The sequence below is a fragment of the Paroedura picta genome, chromosome 2 (assembly GCF_049243985.1).
Source record: "Paroedura picta isolate Pp20150507F chromosome 2, Ppicta_v3.0, whole genome shotgun sequence".
Classification (NCBI taxonomy): Eukaryota; Metazoa; Chordata; class Lepidosauria; order Squamata; family Gekkonidae; genus Paroedura; species Paroedura picta.
Window position 1 is genome coordinate 79,210,133 of NC_135370.1, and position 16,014 is coordinate 79,226,146.

A 16,014-nucleotide genomic window follows, 5' to 3' on the forward strand; every position below is an offset into this window, starting at 1 on the left:
AACATTCAGAATTTAATATATGCTGGCACAATCTAGTTCCTATGAAATGCAATGTTCTGTGAGCCACAACTGGTAGGAAAGAAGCTTGGATATTAATTAAACATTCAATATACACTTGTAACCTGTAGCTATAGTGAGAAAATAGGTATTGACCTGCTGAGATACTTAGCATCTTCTCAATAGCCTTTTTTAGTAACAAAGCAAAGACATTTGACTAAATGAGACTTAATGAGGCATTTGTAAAGACAGTCGTTGCTAGGGGCAGTTAAGTGGCAAATTGGAATACATATAAATCAAGTCAGCCATTAACTAGTGTGCTTCCATAATAATCAGCTCTGGGTGGTGAGTAATTAACAAATAATCAAGAATGACATTTTCTTTCAGGCAGCATGGGGAACCAAATGTGCATAGTGTGAATGTGCATAGTGTGAATAAAGGGGAGGGGTGTTGCATAACAGTTGTGGAGTTATAGCCGGGATGGAGAGACTGAAGGCTAAATTATAGATGCGATAGGCAGAGGTTATGCAGCCTGCTATGGGAGCCAAATTCTTACAAGTCTGACAACCTCCTCCTGCAGTCAGCCAGGCTCTTCAGATCCCTTGTGAGTACAGTAATGCTGGTGACAAGCTGCTATACCCAAACACTGAGCCTATTAATAATAAACCTTTCTAGGCAAACAGACTAGAGAATCAACAGAGATGTTAGCCAGAGACTTATTCATTTGCTAATGCCTTCCCTTATCTAAGGTGGGTTGTCTAATGTGGATTACGTGACTGCTACTTGCTCAGGAGCATGGCAACTACGAAAAGCACAGAATGTAATACTGGGTGAAAAACTTGGTTTTCGTTTCTAGTTTTGTATTTTTTGTATTCATAAAAAGCACAATTTTGTATTTATTAAAAGCACAATTCTAGCTCATATGATGGTGAAGATATGCTTCTAATAATTGAAGGGGGGCTTCATCCAGGCACAGAATTGGGGTCACTGTGGGTGGGCAGGTAGTTGTGTATTTCCTGCATTCTGCGGGGGAGTGGATTAGATGACCCCAGAAGGGTTTTGCCAATTGGTTTTAAATTGAAACAATTATCATGATATGACCATATATGGTTATGTTGACCAGCCCCCCCCCCCATGGCGGGCCTGGAGGGGGTGGGAAGGAGAGAGGCCTTGGTCATAAAAATCCTTGCTGGCCAAGGCTCATTGTATGTGGCATGGCAGTGACTGGAGTCCAGAGAGGTAAGTATTCTCTGAGGGGGTGGCAGGAGGTGAAAGAGAGGGAGATGCCTGCCTCAGCCCTGTTCCTGGCCCAGGAGAGTATGGAGCAATAGATCGTGATTTCACATTCAATGGGAAATGCCATTCTGGAGGCATGGCAGAGAGATGCAGTCTGCTGACATCACATCCAGGGCTTCTTAAATGTTTCAGGGGTTTCTCAACAATAAATGGTTGAGAAAGGCTAGACTAGGCTATAAGCTTGGTTTCAAAATGGATCTTGTTTGCTTTCCTGCATTTTAAACAATAACTAGCCCAAAGGAGTCTCAAAGTGGCTTTTATCTGTGTGCAAATGCTCTTATTAGTTGCCATTTGTCTCAAATGTTCTGGTAGATGTATATTGGAATGTTTTGATGACCCGGTCGTCACAGATATTGGGGGGGGGGGGTGTTAGATTAAATATTCCAATAGCAGACTGGAAGTTAGTCTGATTCTGATTATTTTCAGTTGTTGAGATGCTGACATTCCCATTTCATGTACTAGGAAACTGCATGTTCACTACTTTATGTGAATAGAGCAATACATGCATTTTCTAGCTTCAGTAAGACCCATTATGCACGGGGGTTTTAGTGCGCACTCGGGGTGGAATGGCGGCGACTAAAATCACAACTGGCAGCAGATTCGATCCACACCGCCAAAAAAGCCGTTTTAGCGAAATGCGGAGAAAGCGCAGCTTCCGGGTGACTGGGGCGCAACCAGAAGCGGTGCTGGGGTCGCCGTGTGTATAATTGGTTACTCTGGGTTTTGCTGCCGTTGCATCCCGTCCCATGCATAAGCGGTTTGCTTCTCTTCTTCCCCCTCTGCGTTTTCCATGTGACCCAAAATCGCAGTTTCGGCGGCTGTGCATAATGGGCCTAAAAGGGGACAGAAACCCATAATATTCACATGTACTGAAACTGGAAAGACATGTGTTACACTATTGATACAAATGGTGAACACTCATATCAAGAGGATTGTGTGTCATAAAATCATAATGCCTGAAATGAGCTATAGGTTGATTGAGGGAGAGAACCATCCAAAAGGGGAAGAGGAAAACATCTGATATGAAAATTACATTCCAAATAACTATTTGGCAAAGTCTCCCCCTTCCCCAAAAATTCTCTGCCTGAGTTACATGGCTGTTTTCACAGACCCAAATAATGCACTTTCAATCCACATTCAATGTACTTTGCAGCTGGATTTTACTGTATGAAATGTCAAAATTCACCTGCAAGCAGTTGCTGAAGTGGATTGAAAGTGCATTATTTCACATATATGAAAGTGTACACAGTCACGTAGCTTGTTACTAAATGTGAAGTATGCCTCTGTCTCAGACAGTGTCTCTGGTGGAACAAAATCTACTGGCTCAAGCAGGAGTAGTATAGCTTGACAAAATTGTTCCTCTCTAAAAACAATAAATAAATAATACCCAATGTGTCAGTTGACAGAGCAACCCTGCACCTTGCCAACACTCCCCCAGCACCAGTGTGGCCAGCCACACCAGCAATGCACCTCACCCTCACTAAGGCCAGTCAAGCAAGTGAAGGAAAGGAGGTATGCGGAATAGTACAAAGAGCACATCTGGATGTGCATCAAAGGCCAGCTGGAAGACAAATTCTGAAAGAACTGGATGAATAACTCTTGAGAGAGTTGACCTGGGGCCACAGTCAAATATGCCCTGCATGTTAGAATAGGCAATATCTGGAGTACCAAGGAGAAAACTTTGCAGAAGGCAGCAAGAAGACCATTAGATAGGATAGTGAAGTCAGCACCTTCTCTGTCTTGTTGGATGTCCTTTCTTGTCTGTCTGCAATTGCTACCCTTAGGGGCAATATCCTGTCTCTTCTTGGAAATCACTCTCTTCCTCAGTATTTAAGACCCTATCTGTCTCTCCTCTTTACTACCAAGTAGATTCATTTCTGAAGAAACCTTTGTGCACCTTTGCTGTTTTGATCACACAAGATTGCAAACATCTAGGATTACTGTAGCATACTCTACATGGGGCTGCCTCAGAAGACGATTCTGAAACTTCAGTCGGTTCAAAATGTGGCAGCTACTGTCCTTATAGACCCCTGCTGGAGTTACCATATTTCAGCTAGTGTTAACCTACCTACACATGAGGTCAAGTTGTTCATGTCATTTTAGTTAGATGGTGCTGGTGGAAAATGGCATCAAGTTGCAGCTTAGTTTTGGTGACCCCTCAAGGCCAGCGATGTTCAGGGGTGGTTTGCCACTGCCTGCCTCCACATCATCCCTCTAGATTCCTTGGTGTCCTAACCAGAGCTAACCTTGCTTTGCTTTTAAGGCCTGATGATACTGGGCTTGCCTGGGCCATCCAGGTCAGGGTTTGGGTAGATCCCTTATGCCAACTCCATCTCATTGATGTATTTCTGTAGTACTAGCTAGTTTCCATTAGAGGGCGGTATCTCTAAGCATCCTGAGGGTGTTTGGGAAGGAACTGTGGGAGAAGTAGCTGGTGGTAGTTTTGTCTGTGTGTCTCTTTGTGGTTCCCTTTGATTTATCTATACAAGAGAATCAGATTAAAGCTTATTGTCTGCATAGTCCAATGGAAATGCTAGTCATTTAATGCCTGAAAGGTTGATGAAAAAGCATTGAGAACATTCCCTTTTAGAGCATTGATGAATCCTAAGGGACTGTTTATTAAGGGACTAAATGTCCAGCCACAAAGCTTGACTGATTTTTATTGAGTTACATGAGAAGAAATTAATACAGAAGATATATTAGAATGGCAATTAAATGATCTTGACAGCACTGGCAGAAATATCAGATTCAGAGATGAAAAGATATGGAAATTCACTGAGATGTTAATTATTTTAATGGAGCCCTCATTAAAAGTCAGGTTTTCACTAAGCATTAATACCCAATTCATGGAACCAGAGCAGCAGTTGAAGATGCTACAACCAAAAATCCTGTACCAACGAAAATAATTTTTAAAAAGCTTTGGCTTTTCATGTGTGATTATTCCTTGGGGGTCCTGGTAGTCAGTAGCATGTAATAACCGTACTTTTCAATGACATTTCACAAGAATTTCCGTTTGCCTGCACACAACATATTATTCTCTTATTTGCTGCTCTTCTCAGCCTGCTTGAGTTGCCACCAGGACTTGGGGACTGCTGACAGCTTCCTCCTGACAACGAACCACAAGATCTAAGAAGTGCAGAGAAACTATTGTCTGGAAACTGCAAGGTCTAGAAGATGAATTGAAGAACATGCTGTGCCTTTTCTCTCCACTGCATTGAAGATCATTGAGACACAGTGATGATGGACTTGCTGGATTTATTCCTCGTGGCTTCTTCTCTCATGGTAGTCAGAAAAGGTACTTCTCCATTCTTTCATGAGTCTCTCTTCATTTCCTTCAATAGTTGCTTTACATTTCTGCTTGGTTTATTCCTCTAAAATTGTTTAGATTAAGCATGATCTCAAATTCATGCATGCCAACCTCTTGTCTTTTGCACTGATTCTTTCTTTGCACCTAGCATATGATAAATGATTTCCTACTTCTACTGCCTTGTTGGACCCAGGGACATTGTACTGTATTGTCATGAACTGCAGTAAAGTCCCAGGAAATTGGGCACAGCTCAAGATGGGACCATTCAAGTATCTGGCCTCTTGTTTGTAGTTACTGCATTATTAAATGTCAGCCGCTTTGGGATGCAAACCTGACACATCAATGTGTGGCCTAGAGATGGCATGTCTTCTCTAGCCTGTAGCCAAGTGGTGGATTTTCATCATGGAGGCTGAATCTACACAAAATGGGATATTTAATTTTCATTGTGCACTAGAAATAATTGGCAGTTGGATTCTTCCTTGTGGACAAGCCAAGCCAGTAAGTAAATTACTGTGATAGCACATTGATAGCACAATATCCAACACCATGTGGTAGCAGACTTAGAATCCAGCTGGATGTTTTATAGCACTTCATATATATTCCCCATCCCAGGGAGCAAGATATATGTTGGGAAGAGCATGGCTTAAATTAATGGAAATGATTATAGTATTTCCTATTTGTTTTCCAGATGCCAAAGCAGGGACCTGATCTCAGCTTTCCAAATAACATATGGAAAGCACAGTTAAATCAAGCCATGTAGAGAGCGGCTGGCTCATCATGGCTGATAGCAGTAGATAGACCTATCCTCCATTAATTGACCCAATCCCCTTTGGAAGCCATCTAACTCAGTGGTCATCATCACAGTTTGTGGCAGTGAAGCTTATTAGTATGTGTTGTATGAGGAAGTACTTTCTTTTGTCCATCCTGTGTCACCTGCCTATCAATTCAGTCGGGTGACTGCAAATTCTACAGAAGTGAATGTTTTAATTACTCCATGCAGTGCATACCTGTTGTCTGTTTTATCATGTCAGCGACTTTTGTTCTGACTTGTTTTATCTAAACTAAAAAGTTTCAACTTCTAAAGCTACCTTTTATAGTACTCCAGCATTTTAGTCCCCCCCCCACTTATCTATATCTTTTCCAGCTATATGGTTGTGTTTGAACCCCACAAATCATAACCCCTGGTGAGAGTTGTGCTATGACACACACCCCTATTCTAATACAACAGACAATTGTTACGGGCAATATTAGTATTTTAATCTTATGATGTTTTAAATCTTAATTTAAATTACTTAGACTTTTATCTTTTGTATTTCTAGAATTTTATTTACGTGATTTTTATCTTTGCTGTGATCTGCCCTGATTCTGTTGAGATAGGGTAGAATAAAAGTTCAAATATAATAATAATAATATAATAACTACAGTCTCCCTGTAAATTTATTTAATATAATGATAGAAATAATTTTGTTTTCAATCTTTTTAGAGATAATACAGAGCATAATACTCGTTTTTTTTTTCACTGCCACTGACTATTTGTATCTGAGGGATTGCTTACTGATTGGCAGTGGAGGATTATTTATTTGGCAAGTAACTACGATCTATGTCAGGGGTGGCCAAGTTGTGGTGTTCCAGATGTCCATGGATGACAATTACCATGAGCCCCTGCCAGCATGGCTATGGATAGCATTCTGAAAGGGACCCATGGTAATTGTCATCCATGGACATCTGGAGAGTCACCATTTAACCACCCCTGGTCTAGGTAATGGTTTGATTTTTCTTCATATTTATCATGAGACTCGGGTTCTGAGTTGGAGAGAACAATGGCGTACAAATATTTTCAATCTGTAAACCATGGTGATATTTTCACTGATTGTCCTGCTCGCGAGACATTTACTAAAATGTTATTTTGAGTTCTGAATGGCCAATAGATTGGAACTGAATGATAAGAAACTGAAAATCCTTGTGTACTTGAGAAATTCCCATAAATGTGAAATTAATGGTAACAAACTAGTGCAGGTCAAGCGTTTTAAGTACTTAGGTATTTATTTCCACACAGTACAACAATACAATAACCTTTAATGGCATTCACGATATAAAACAATATACAAATTGGTTCTGTAATACAAGTCTAAAAACTGTGAGGAAAGTTACAACAGGCAAGGGAGCAGCAAAGACAAAAAGATGAAGCCGGTGACGTTTACTTCTTTACCCTGTGGGTCATTACTATAGATAAAAACTTGGCTACCCGTTCAGTGGTCTCCAAGCAATTATCGATAAGCAGCAATTCAAGAGCCCTGCCATCTGAGACATTAGGGAAGGTATTTATTTCCAATACAATGCATCTTGGACCATTCATCATAAGATGGCAACAAGTATGGCCAAAACCACTGCTCTGGCTGTCATCTGCTCTGAAAGTTGTTGTTGTTAGGTGCGAAGTCATGTCCGACCCATCGCGACCCCATGGACAATGATCCTCCAGGCTCTGAAAGTATTTAATGCCAAAATAAATAAGCGCTTTTGCACAGAATACCACTATGGATTAGTACAGTTGACAAATCAATAGCACATACTACGTCTGAGTTCTTGAAAAAAAAATTAGGGTTCCCAAGCTGCGGACCGTATGCAGCTTTATGCTTGGAATCTGGCCCAGGTTTACTTGAAACAAAGGTGTAACTAAAAAGTATTAAATATTGGCTGTGACTACATCATAATTTGAGTCCATTCGGCCTCACTTATCAAATGCTTGCAGAATCTAACTCTTCCAACTGGTTAGTCCACTTCAAAACAAAAACAAGATCTCTAGGTATATCCATGGATTCATTATTTCTTCTCTTAGCTTATGAGGCCTTTCAAATGATAAAACACTCTTAGACACAGATGCACAAAACCCCAGCCGTGCAGCTGACAGAACTTGCTCCACATTGAATCTGGGATCTCACTGAAAGCAGGCCAAATAGCCCCATATTTATGTCATCTTCTACTACCAGATCAATGCAGAGCCTTCCCTCTGACCAGCTGTATCATCTGGAAGATTTTAAAAAGCAGCATATTCATACTGCCCATGTTAAACAAGCAACATTGAAACTATTTTGGCTTTTTTATTGTCCTTTTTACACAGATATTCATAGAAATTACTTAAGTCCCATTTTGATAAATAAGATGGGACTGTCTGATCTTATTTGTTTGTTTGTTTGTGAGATTTCTATCTCCAAAATTGGTCTTCTTAAGGTTTCCTTCCATTTGAATAATACCAATCCTGAAATTATAGAAAGTGTGTTTAAATTTTCACAGAGGTAGTCAGCAGCGCCCCAGCTAGTCTTCTCTCAAGGGACCATTTTCCTGGCCTGCTTGTATGTAACATTCTAAAATGGTTCATAACCTGTTGGACATCACTATATATCACGGGGATTGCAGATGAAGTTCCACTGATTTAGGATAAGGATCATGACTTTTTTCCAGGCGGTGCTATTTTTTCCTCCAAGATTTATGTAGTTCTGCCATTTCGCATTATTTATTTATTTCTATACCGGCCCTACCTGCAAGTGGGGTTGGGGCAGTTTACAGTAACAACAGCCCCTTAAACACCCTCCGCTGGCTAGCCAGTCTGGAAATGGTATAAAAAAATAGGGCGGGGGGACCAAGGAGAAAGAGGGAGGCCCTTACAATTCAGAGAGCCATGGTGTCAGCCATAAGCCTGGCAGAAGAGTGTGATTTTTCAGGCCCTGCAGAACGATGGCATCAGGACATGGATCTCAACTGGCAACTCATTCCGCCAGGATGGAACCAGGGCCAAAAAGGCCCTGGCCCTAATTGAGACCAAGCAAATGTCTGTAGGGGCAGGGATTACCAACAAGTTGGTGTTAGCACAGCATAGTGCTCTCTGGGGAACATATTGCGAGAAGCCGTCCCACAGAACCTGATCCAGAACTTCACCAGTAGCTAAAGTTGAATCTGGGGGTCCCCATAATCTGTAGACTGGTCTTCTTGATTATTAATGGCAGGTATGCATTGCTTTTGGCCCAGTGAGAAGAATGCAGCCTGCAAGTCATGCAGCCTGTGAGATATTTGAGAAGTAGGCATCATCTATTGTTGGTGGGTTACATTTAGCTTGGTCCCTGTCCAATGACCTTTTTCCTACTGTCACCTGCCTTACCTGAGGCCTGACTGAGGCCAAAAGAAAAAAGCTTGTGTTCTGATTTGAAAGATTTCTTCTTGCTTGTGTTTTCTACTGGCAGGACATTTTTAACATCATAATATTTTCTTTGGCCCTAAGATCCAGTCCCTGATTTCTCTCAATTTCCCCATGCTTTAAAAAGCGCTATCTAATTGAGTATTGGAGTTAGTACAGAAGTCAACTGGTTAAGAGATGAATGCACTGACCACTATTGAATCAAACACGGTTCTACAGATTAGAAGCTACTGCTCTGGACCATTGTATCAGGCTGATGTTATTTATTAGAACAACAAGAATTTGGCGGGCATGCATTTTATATCGCAATCAAAACATATTTGAATACGAAATACATAAGTTTAGCAAGAGACACTACAATACAATAATGGTTGAAAACAACAGGTGTTGTAATGAAATTTGTAAACATCATCATGGAGACCTGGCATCATGGTTTGGTCAGACGCTGTGTTAGAACCGTAGTGAGAGCCAGTGTGGTGTGGTAGTTAAAGAGTGGTCACTCTAGTCTGGAGAACCATTTGATCCCCTCACTTCTCCACATGCAGCGAGCCAGGTGTCCTTGGGCCAGTCACAGTTCTCTTAGGGCAGTTCTCACAGAGCAGTTCTGTTAGAGCTCTCTCAGTCCCACCTACCTCACAGGGTATCTGTTGTGGGGAGAGGAAGGGGAAAGTGTTTTGTAAAACACTTTGGGACTCCGGGTAGTGAAAAGTAGGATACAAAAAAACCATCTCTTCTTGCCATGCAATGCATCCACTTCATTTTGACACATGTATAGTCCAGGGCTGTCCTTCAAGGAATTGTAGAGATTTTTGACATTTTAGAGCAATGAACAACCTCTGTCCATGAGGTTTTATTTCTGGCTAAGCTCTTTTTTTATGCATGAAAGTATGTTTTGTATAACTGAATCAGGTACTGCTTATTAAAAGTGAAGCTATGCTAGTTTGGATCAGCCAAAGGCATGACCTGCAACCATATCTGTGAAGTAATGTGACTAATTGAAGCCAATGGCCAGAAATCTTGACTGGGAAACTCCAGCCAGGGCAAACAGGATAGTCATAGTTCCTCTTCGTGATGTGCCAGGAAATCTCACCCTCTGAATGATCTGTAGCACATCAGTGAAAAGGGATTTGCAGACCAGCTGTAATCGGTCCAAAAGCTGTGAATTTATCTTCATAGAAACAACCTGCCTGACAGCTGCAGTGTTGTAAGTCCATGCGGGATCAAAGCTCCGTTTATGGAGCCTCTCTTTTTGGAACACAAGAAGGTAAATCTCTGTGTGTTAACCTAAAGATCTTGATTATGTTCCTATCACAGTGGAAGCAGCCTGGTATTATTCATCAGAATAAATCCTCTGAAATGGGAAACTGGGGTAATTAATTCAGACCCTGTGACACTGAAGATGATAAACATCAAAATGCTTAAGGCTGGGGAATCCATACCATGCCTTCTGTTTACTTTCTACAGCCGCCTTTTGATAAGCTGCTTATATGTCAAACAAAGTCAATTGCAGAGAATGAAAGAGGCTGCAGACAAAAGTGACATAGGCCCCTTAGGGTGTTCCCTTCCAGGAGGAAAAGAGATAAAAGTGCTCCAATGCAATATATTCTGGTGCTTTAGCAGCATGAACAATGAGGATGTGGGAAAGCAAGGATGGAGACCTATTACTTGGACTAAGTGGCCTGTATGGCACCCCCAAGTGCGCAGGGACAGTTATAGATACAGTGACCTAATTTCTGAAACCAACTTTTCTTTTGGTACCATTTGCTGCTGGAGAAATGGAGGCAGCTGCCTGCAAACCAGCCAGTAGGTTGCCTGGCTCCTATGCATGGTCACTGTATCACAGGCAGCAAAGCATAATGCTGGATGTTTGTTTGGATGTTTATCGCACCCTTCCCTATGACTCTGGGCGGGTTACATAGAATGTTGTAAAAAATTACATAGAACATTATAACAATCTGTCAGGTAACAGTCATAATATGACATAGCATGTTCAGAGGTAGGTTTTCACTGGATGAATAGCAACCCTGGTATTTCCTGCAAACGTCCCATCCAAATACCAGACAGGGCAGACCCTGGTTACCTTCTGAGATCTGATGTGATCTGATTTTACTGTTCTCAGTAAACTGCAAAACTATTGCAATACTCAGTGTGCTTTCAAGATACTGCATTTTTTAATTTGTGACTTGGATGTGCTGAGTATCCAAAACCTCTATTGATCTTTGCAAGAACGGAAGATTCTGAGACTTAGGCTTAATTAGGCACAAAGTTTCTCTCACAGGTCTTCACTTAGGGATGCCAGTCCCCAGGTGTAACCTGGGAACCCCCTGGAATTATAGCTCATCTCCAGGTTAAAGAGATACATTCCCCAAGATAAAATAGATGCTTTGGAGGGTGGACTCCATAGTACTATACTCCACTGAGGTCCCAACCCAGAGCTGGCGGCCTTTTCACCTGAATTTTACTCTGCAGTCTGCTTGTTGAGAACGGAACAAGGTCCTCTTCCTGGTTGGAGATCAGGATGCTTCCCATACAGCTGTACAATAAAATAATGTAAAACTTGTTGATTATTATACTGCACAATTAAAAACAGAATAAAAACTTCATAAAAACTATACAGAACTAACAGCACATAAGACCAAACGCATTTCAACCCTACTGGGTGTTCCTCAGTGGTCAGAACTGTGATAATACACTCTATATAAAAATATCTATATTAAACTCTTTATAAAGTGTAGCTGAGTGGTTGAATGGGATCTGTAAATTATGGCTCCAACCAATATATGTAAATTTTGGAGACCACCTCCTATGATATATGCCTAGGGTCACCACTTTTCGCTATTATATAATTCTGTACTGAGAGTGTATCTCATGTGCGTCAGAAAAAAAGCTATAATTTTTCTTTCCCATCCTCCCATAGTGGCTATTTCTCACCACACCACCAAGAGATTGGGCTTAAAAAAAAAAAGATAATTGCAAGATTGTTCTATCATTATATCATCATAATTCTTCCTTTTCTTTTTTTAACTAAATTCTCTAAATTCCCTGCTTTTGTGGTTTAGACTTCTTTATTGTAGAGATAAACTTTTTCTTTATATCCCTGTAATGTAATTGCCGTCATCTTTAAATAAAAATCATGGCAATGAAAGTTTTTGAAAGAACACAGAAATGTCAGGGAAAAGTCAGAAGGTGGACAGATGCACCACATAGGTGCGTGGAAGGGTGGGTAAAGCCTGCCTCCTAGCACTGACACAAATCAGTAATAACGTAAATAAATTTATTGTTGCAGCCTTATGCCATAACAACCATAGAAACAAAAATAAAACAATTAAAACAGAGTGCCAAATTGTGCTTTATGGCCTGTCTGCAATTGCATGCTAGTAAATGGTGCTATTTCTCCCCTCCACAATCTGCCACCGTGTCTCGCCTTTTCTCCTGCTCACTAGCGGGGGGGGGGGGAGGCAGAAGAAAGAGCAACATACTATTTTATTCACTGTCAATCAATTGCAGGCAACCAGTCAGAGGTTTGTTTCCAAAGTTCCCCCCAACATCTTAAAAGAAAAAATGACCAACACATGGCAATGCATACTCATTGAAATGCATACGCATTGCCACAGAAGATAGAGCACACAAAAAAATCCAGTGCAGCTGACTGGCCTCTCGTGGGTTACATCCCCGTCCTTTCTGCTCCTCTTCGCCTCCCTCACCTCACTGGCCCATCCACCTGCTGCTCAGAAAATGGCAGAAAAGCTTCTCTTTGACCACATGTAAGAAAATTATCTTACCAAAGAGAAAGGTCCAGCCAATCCCTGCTGCACAAGTTTCCACATGCAGGGAGCTATCTATGTCAATATCAGTTTGTAATTTTTTTTTTAAGCCTTGGATTCCTGCCCTTTTTCTCCCCGAGCAATTCTGAAGTGGGGTCAGTGAGCTGCTGCCACTTCCCCCACATGCACACATACATGCACTCACCAGCAGAAGACGCTTCCCTGCGAGGTGGCAGCTCAGGCAGTAAAGCATCACAAGGAAGTGTCTTATGCTGGCGAGTGTGTGCGTGTGCATGCATGCATGCATGTGGGGGAAGTGGCGGCAGCTCGGGCAGCAGCACCCCCACTTCAGTATTGCTTGGGGAGAAAGAGGGCAGGAGTCCAAGTCTTTAAAAAATCCTCAAATTGATATTGACATACATAACTCCCTGCATGTGGAAACTTGTGCAGCAGGGATCAGCTGGATCTTTGGTAAACTAATTTTCTTCCATGTGGGCAGTTAACGCCATGCAAGGAACCACAGAGGTAAGGATAAAAGATTAAAGAATAACCCCACCAACCCAAATGTCCCCTACCAGAATTCTATAAACCTCCTGAGCAAGCCAATTTCCCCATCCAATGACATCCAATGACATCCAATGGAAGCAATGAGCATACTCAGTCCTAATCACATTGGGGGTTTTGTGTGTGAGAGAGAGATTTTTAAAATTTGGAAACAAACAGGTTTCTGCAAACTTCAGGGGTCTGCCATTTATCTATAGGTAGACATCCTTTTCTGCCTTCATCAGGCATTCAACCATGAGTTTTACAATTAGAGGGAATTACATTTATCCTACGTTTACAATGCGAACCAATCAACTGGTTTATCTTTAACTCAGACTGATCAATTCTTATTCAACATTTACTATAGAGGCTGCAATGGAGTAGTTATTTATTTTTAATTTTTAATTTATATTTCGGTTTATAGGCCACCCTTCTTCTCATGGTCTCGTGGTGGCTTACACAATAAATATAAATCAATCAATGCAACCTAGGTGGGACTTATTCCTGAGTAAACGTTTGGCCCTCACATCAGGTTTTTAAGTACATTTAAAACAATCTATATACATGGCCCCTGTACTCTCTGTGTGCCTGGAGATAAGATGGTTACAGTTGATCCATTGGCACAAAATGGAGGATAGTAGTGGGTTTGGCTTGGGCCCCCAACTGGATGGAAATGGTGATCCTTGACCTCAACCAAAGGCCTGGTGGAAGAGTACCATCTCGCAAGCCCTTTGGAACTTAGAGAGCTCCATGAGGGCTCACATTTCAGCTGGCAACATATTCCACCTGACTGGAGCCTGGGCTGAAACAGCCCTGGCTCTGGTCAAGGCCAAGCACACCTCTCTGGGGCCAGGGAGTAGGCATTTGTTGAATGAAGAGCTCTCCAGGGGACGTATTCAGAGAGGCGGTCCCTTAGGTTCACAGGTCCCAGTCTTACTGGCATTACTGTTATCGACTTGCTGGCATAACTTTTATAAAATATATTAATTAATGACATCAAAGTTACAGGTTTATACTATAAAACAAATGTTTAGTGCTCTTGGTCATTACTTTCTCCCCCAGGAGCTGCTTTAATACTCCACCAACAGTAACCTCTGTCATATAAATTATATGATTGTATGTATGTGTGTATATACACACATATATTCTAAATAACATTAAACTATATACTCACAAACATATATGCATTCATTTTCATTACAGCTATCCTTCCTCAATATTTTCCCTCCATTTTCGTAAACTTTTTGTGATTTAATTTATGAATAAATACAAATACTACCTACATCCACAGATAGTCAGAGTCTTTAAAGACAGCAGATTTCAAAGGAATAGCACAATATTGTTTAATTAGTTTAGTAAGAAAAGGCAATACGTTTAAAGCCAGCAATTAAAATTTTTGTTCATTTGCTTTATGCTCCGGCTAGCAGTTTTATCTGTGGATAATCCGGAGGACCTTTTGAAGAATTACAGGTGCAATTATGGCTCAAAATCAGTGATCACTGTGTTTAAAAAATTTATCCCTTACCTTGGTTCTACATATAATTACCTAGAAGTGATACTGTGAAAGTTTTTAAGGGGCTGGTTGATCCTAGAGATATTGGAGGATGTCCTGTTGAAATTAAGGGGACTGCTGAATAAGCATGGATTAGAATTAGGCCACCTGAGTGCAGTCCTGTGTACACTTACTTCTGGCAAACTGAAGCAACCCAGGTGGGACTTATTCCTGAGTAAACGTTTGGCCCTCACACCAGATTCTAAGATAGCTCCATTAAGGAAAATACAGCAAGCTACCTATTACATTGGATCCATGATCAGATCATTTAATGTGTGCTTTTTAAAAATGGGGTGGAGGGAATTCCATTTTGATCCAAAACTGACAAAATGTAGCACTATTTGAAACTCCATCTCCCCCCCCCCCCCACTGAGGCAAAGAGAGGGTGTTCATCTTTTTAAAATCCAGAGATAAGGGGAAGGTAGTAGTCTCAATCAGAGAGATGACTGGGGAAAGAGGTTTTTTTTAAGTGCTTCCTCGGCTATGCTCCAAATCAGAGGCTCCAGTGCTTGCTTTTTAGGGTTAATCTAGACACCACAGAATCTCTCCAGACAGTTTACAAGCAGGATGAGAAGACAAAAAAGAACTCAAGATCTTTTCCTGGTTTACACTTAAGTTCCTGTTCTGCAGACACTGATAATATTTCTTGTAATATTAACCTTAAATCCCCACATAGACCTTAGTAAAACAAGGGGGAAATAATAAATTATTTCTTTCCTCCCTATTCAGTTGTGCCCTTGGACTTTTGATAGCATGACCCAATACCATCAAAGGTGCACACACAGCATATCTTCTGTTATCTGGATCTCAATTATCTGTTTGGCTTGCAATGAATCAATGCAAAGGGACACAACAATAGATGGAAATGCGACCAGTCAGTTATTGCAGCACTTCATTGGTTTATGCCTGGAGCAGATCAGCCTCACTAACCTCCTCCTTTTGTTACTTTATGCACTTTAGAGTGGTGTATAATAATAATTTTGTAAAATACTATTGCCCTGACCTGGAAAGCATAGGCCAGTCTGATTTTAGAAACTAAGCAGGATTAGTTCTGGTTTATATTTGAATGGGAGACCACCAAGGAAATCCAGGGTCTGAATGTCTCTTTCCCTGAAAACCCTAAAGAGTTGCCATAAGTTGGCTGGAACATGACGGTACTTTCCACCATCAAAATACCATTGTTAGTGAGGCTGCCCAGTTGAATGATAGGTTAGTTCCCAAAGAAGATTTCAGTAGACATAGGGTGTGGGGGGTGTGATTTTTGCTAATTCCTGCCTCCCACTGAAAACTTTCCACCCCCCCCCCCCGCATTTGTGGCAATCCTCTTTCCATCCATGGAAATCTTCTGTGAGATCCATCTTCAGAA

General features: G+C 41.2%; 1 protein-coding gene across 1 annotated transcript in view; it reads left to right on the top strand.

The window, feature by feature from the left end:
- The first annotated feature begins 1,195 nt into the window (after positions 1 to 1,195).
- CD6 (CD6 molecule) overlaps positions 1,196 to 16,014 on the top strand; it is a 39,797-nt gene continuing 24,978 nt past the window's right edge. Inside the window, exons 1-2 of the mRNA XM_077318988.1 lie at positions 1,196 to 1,236; positions 4,353 to 4,588. Coding sequence (XP_077175103.1) covers positions 4,531 to 4,588 — 58 coding nt within the window. The 5' untranslated portion in view covers positions 1,196 to 1,236; positions 4,353 to 4,530. The remainder of the gene's footprint in view (positions 1,237 to 4,352; positions 4,589 to 16,014) is intronic.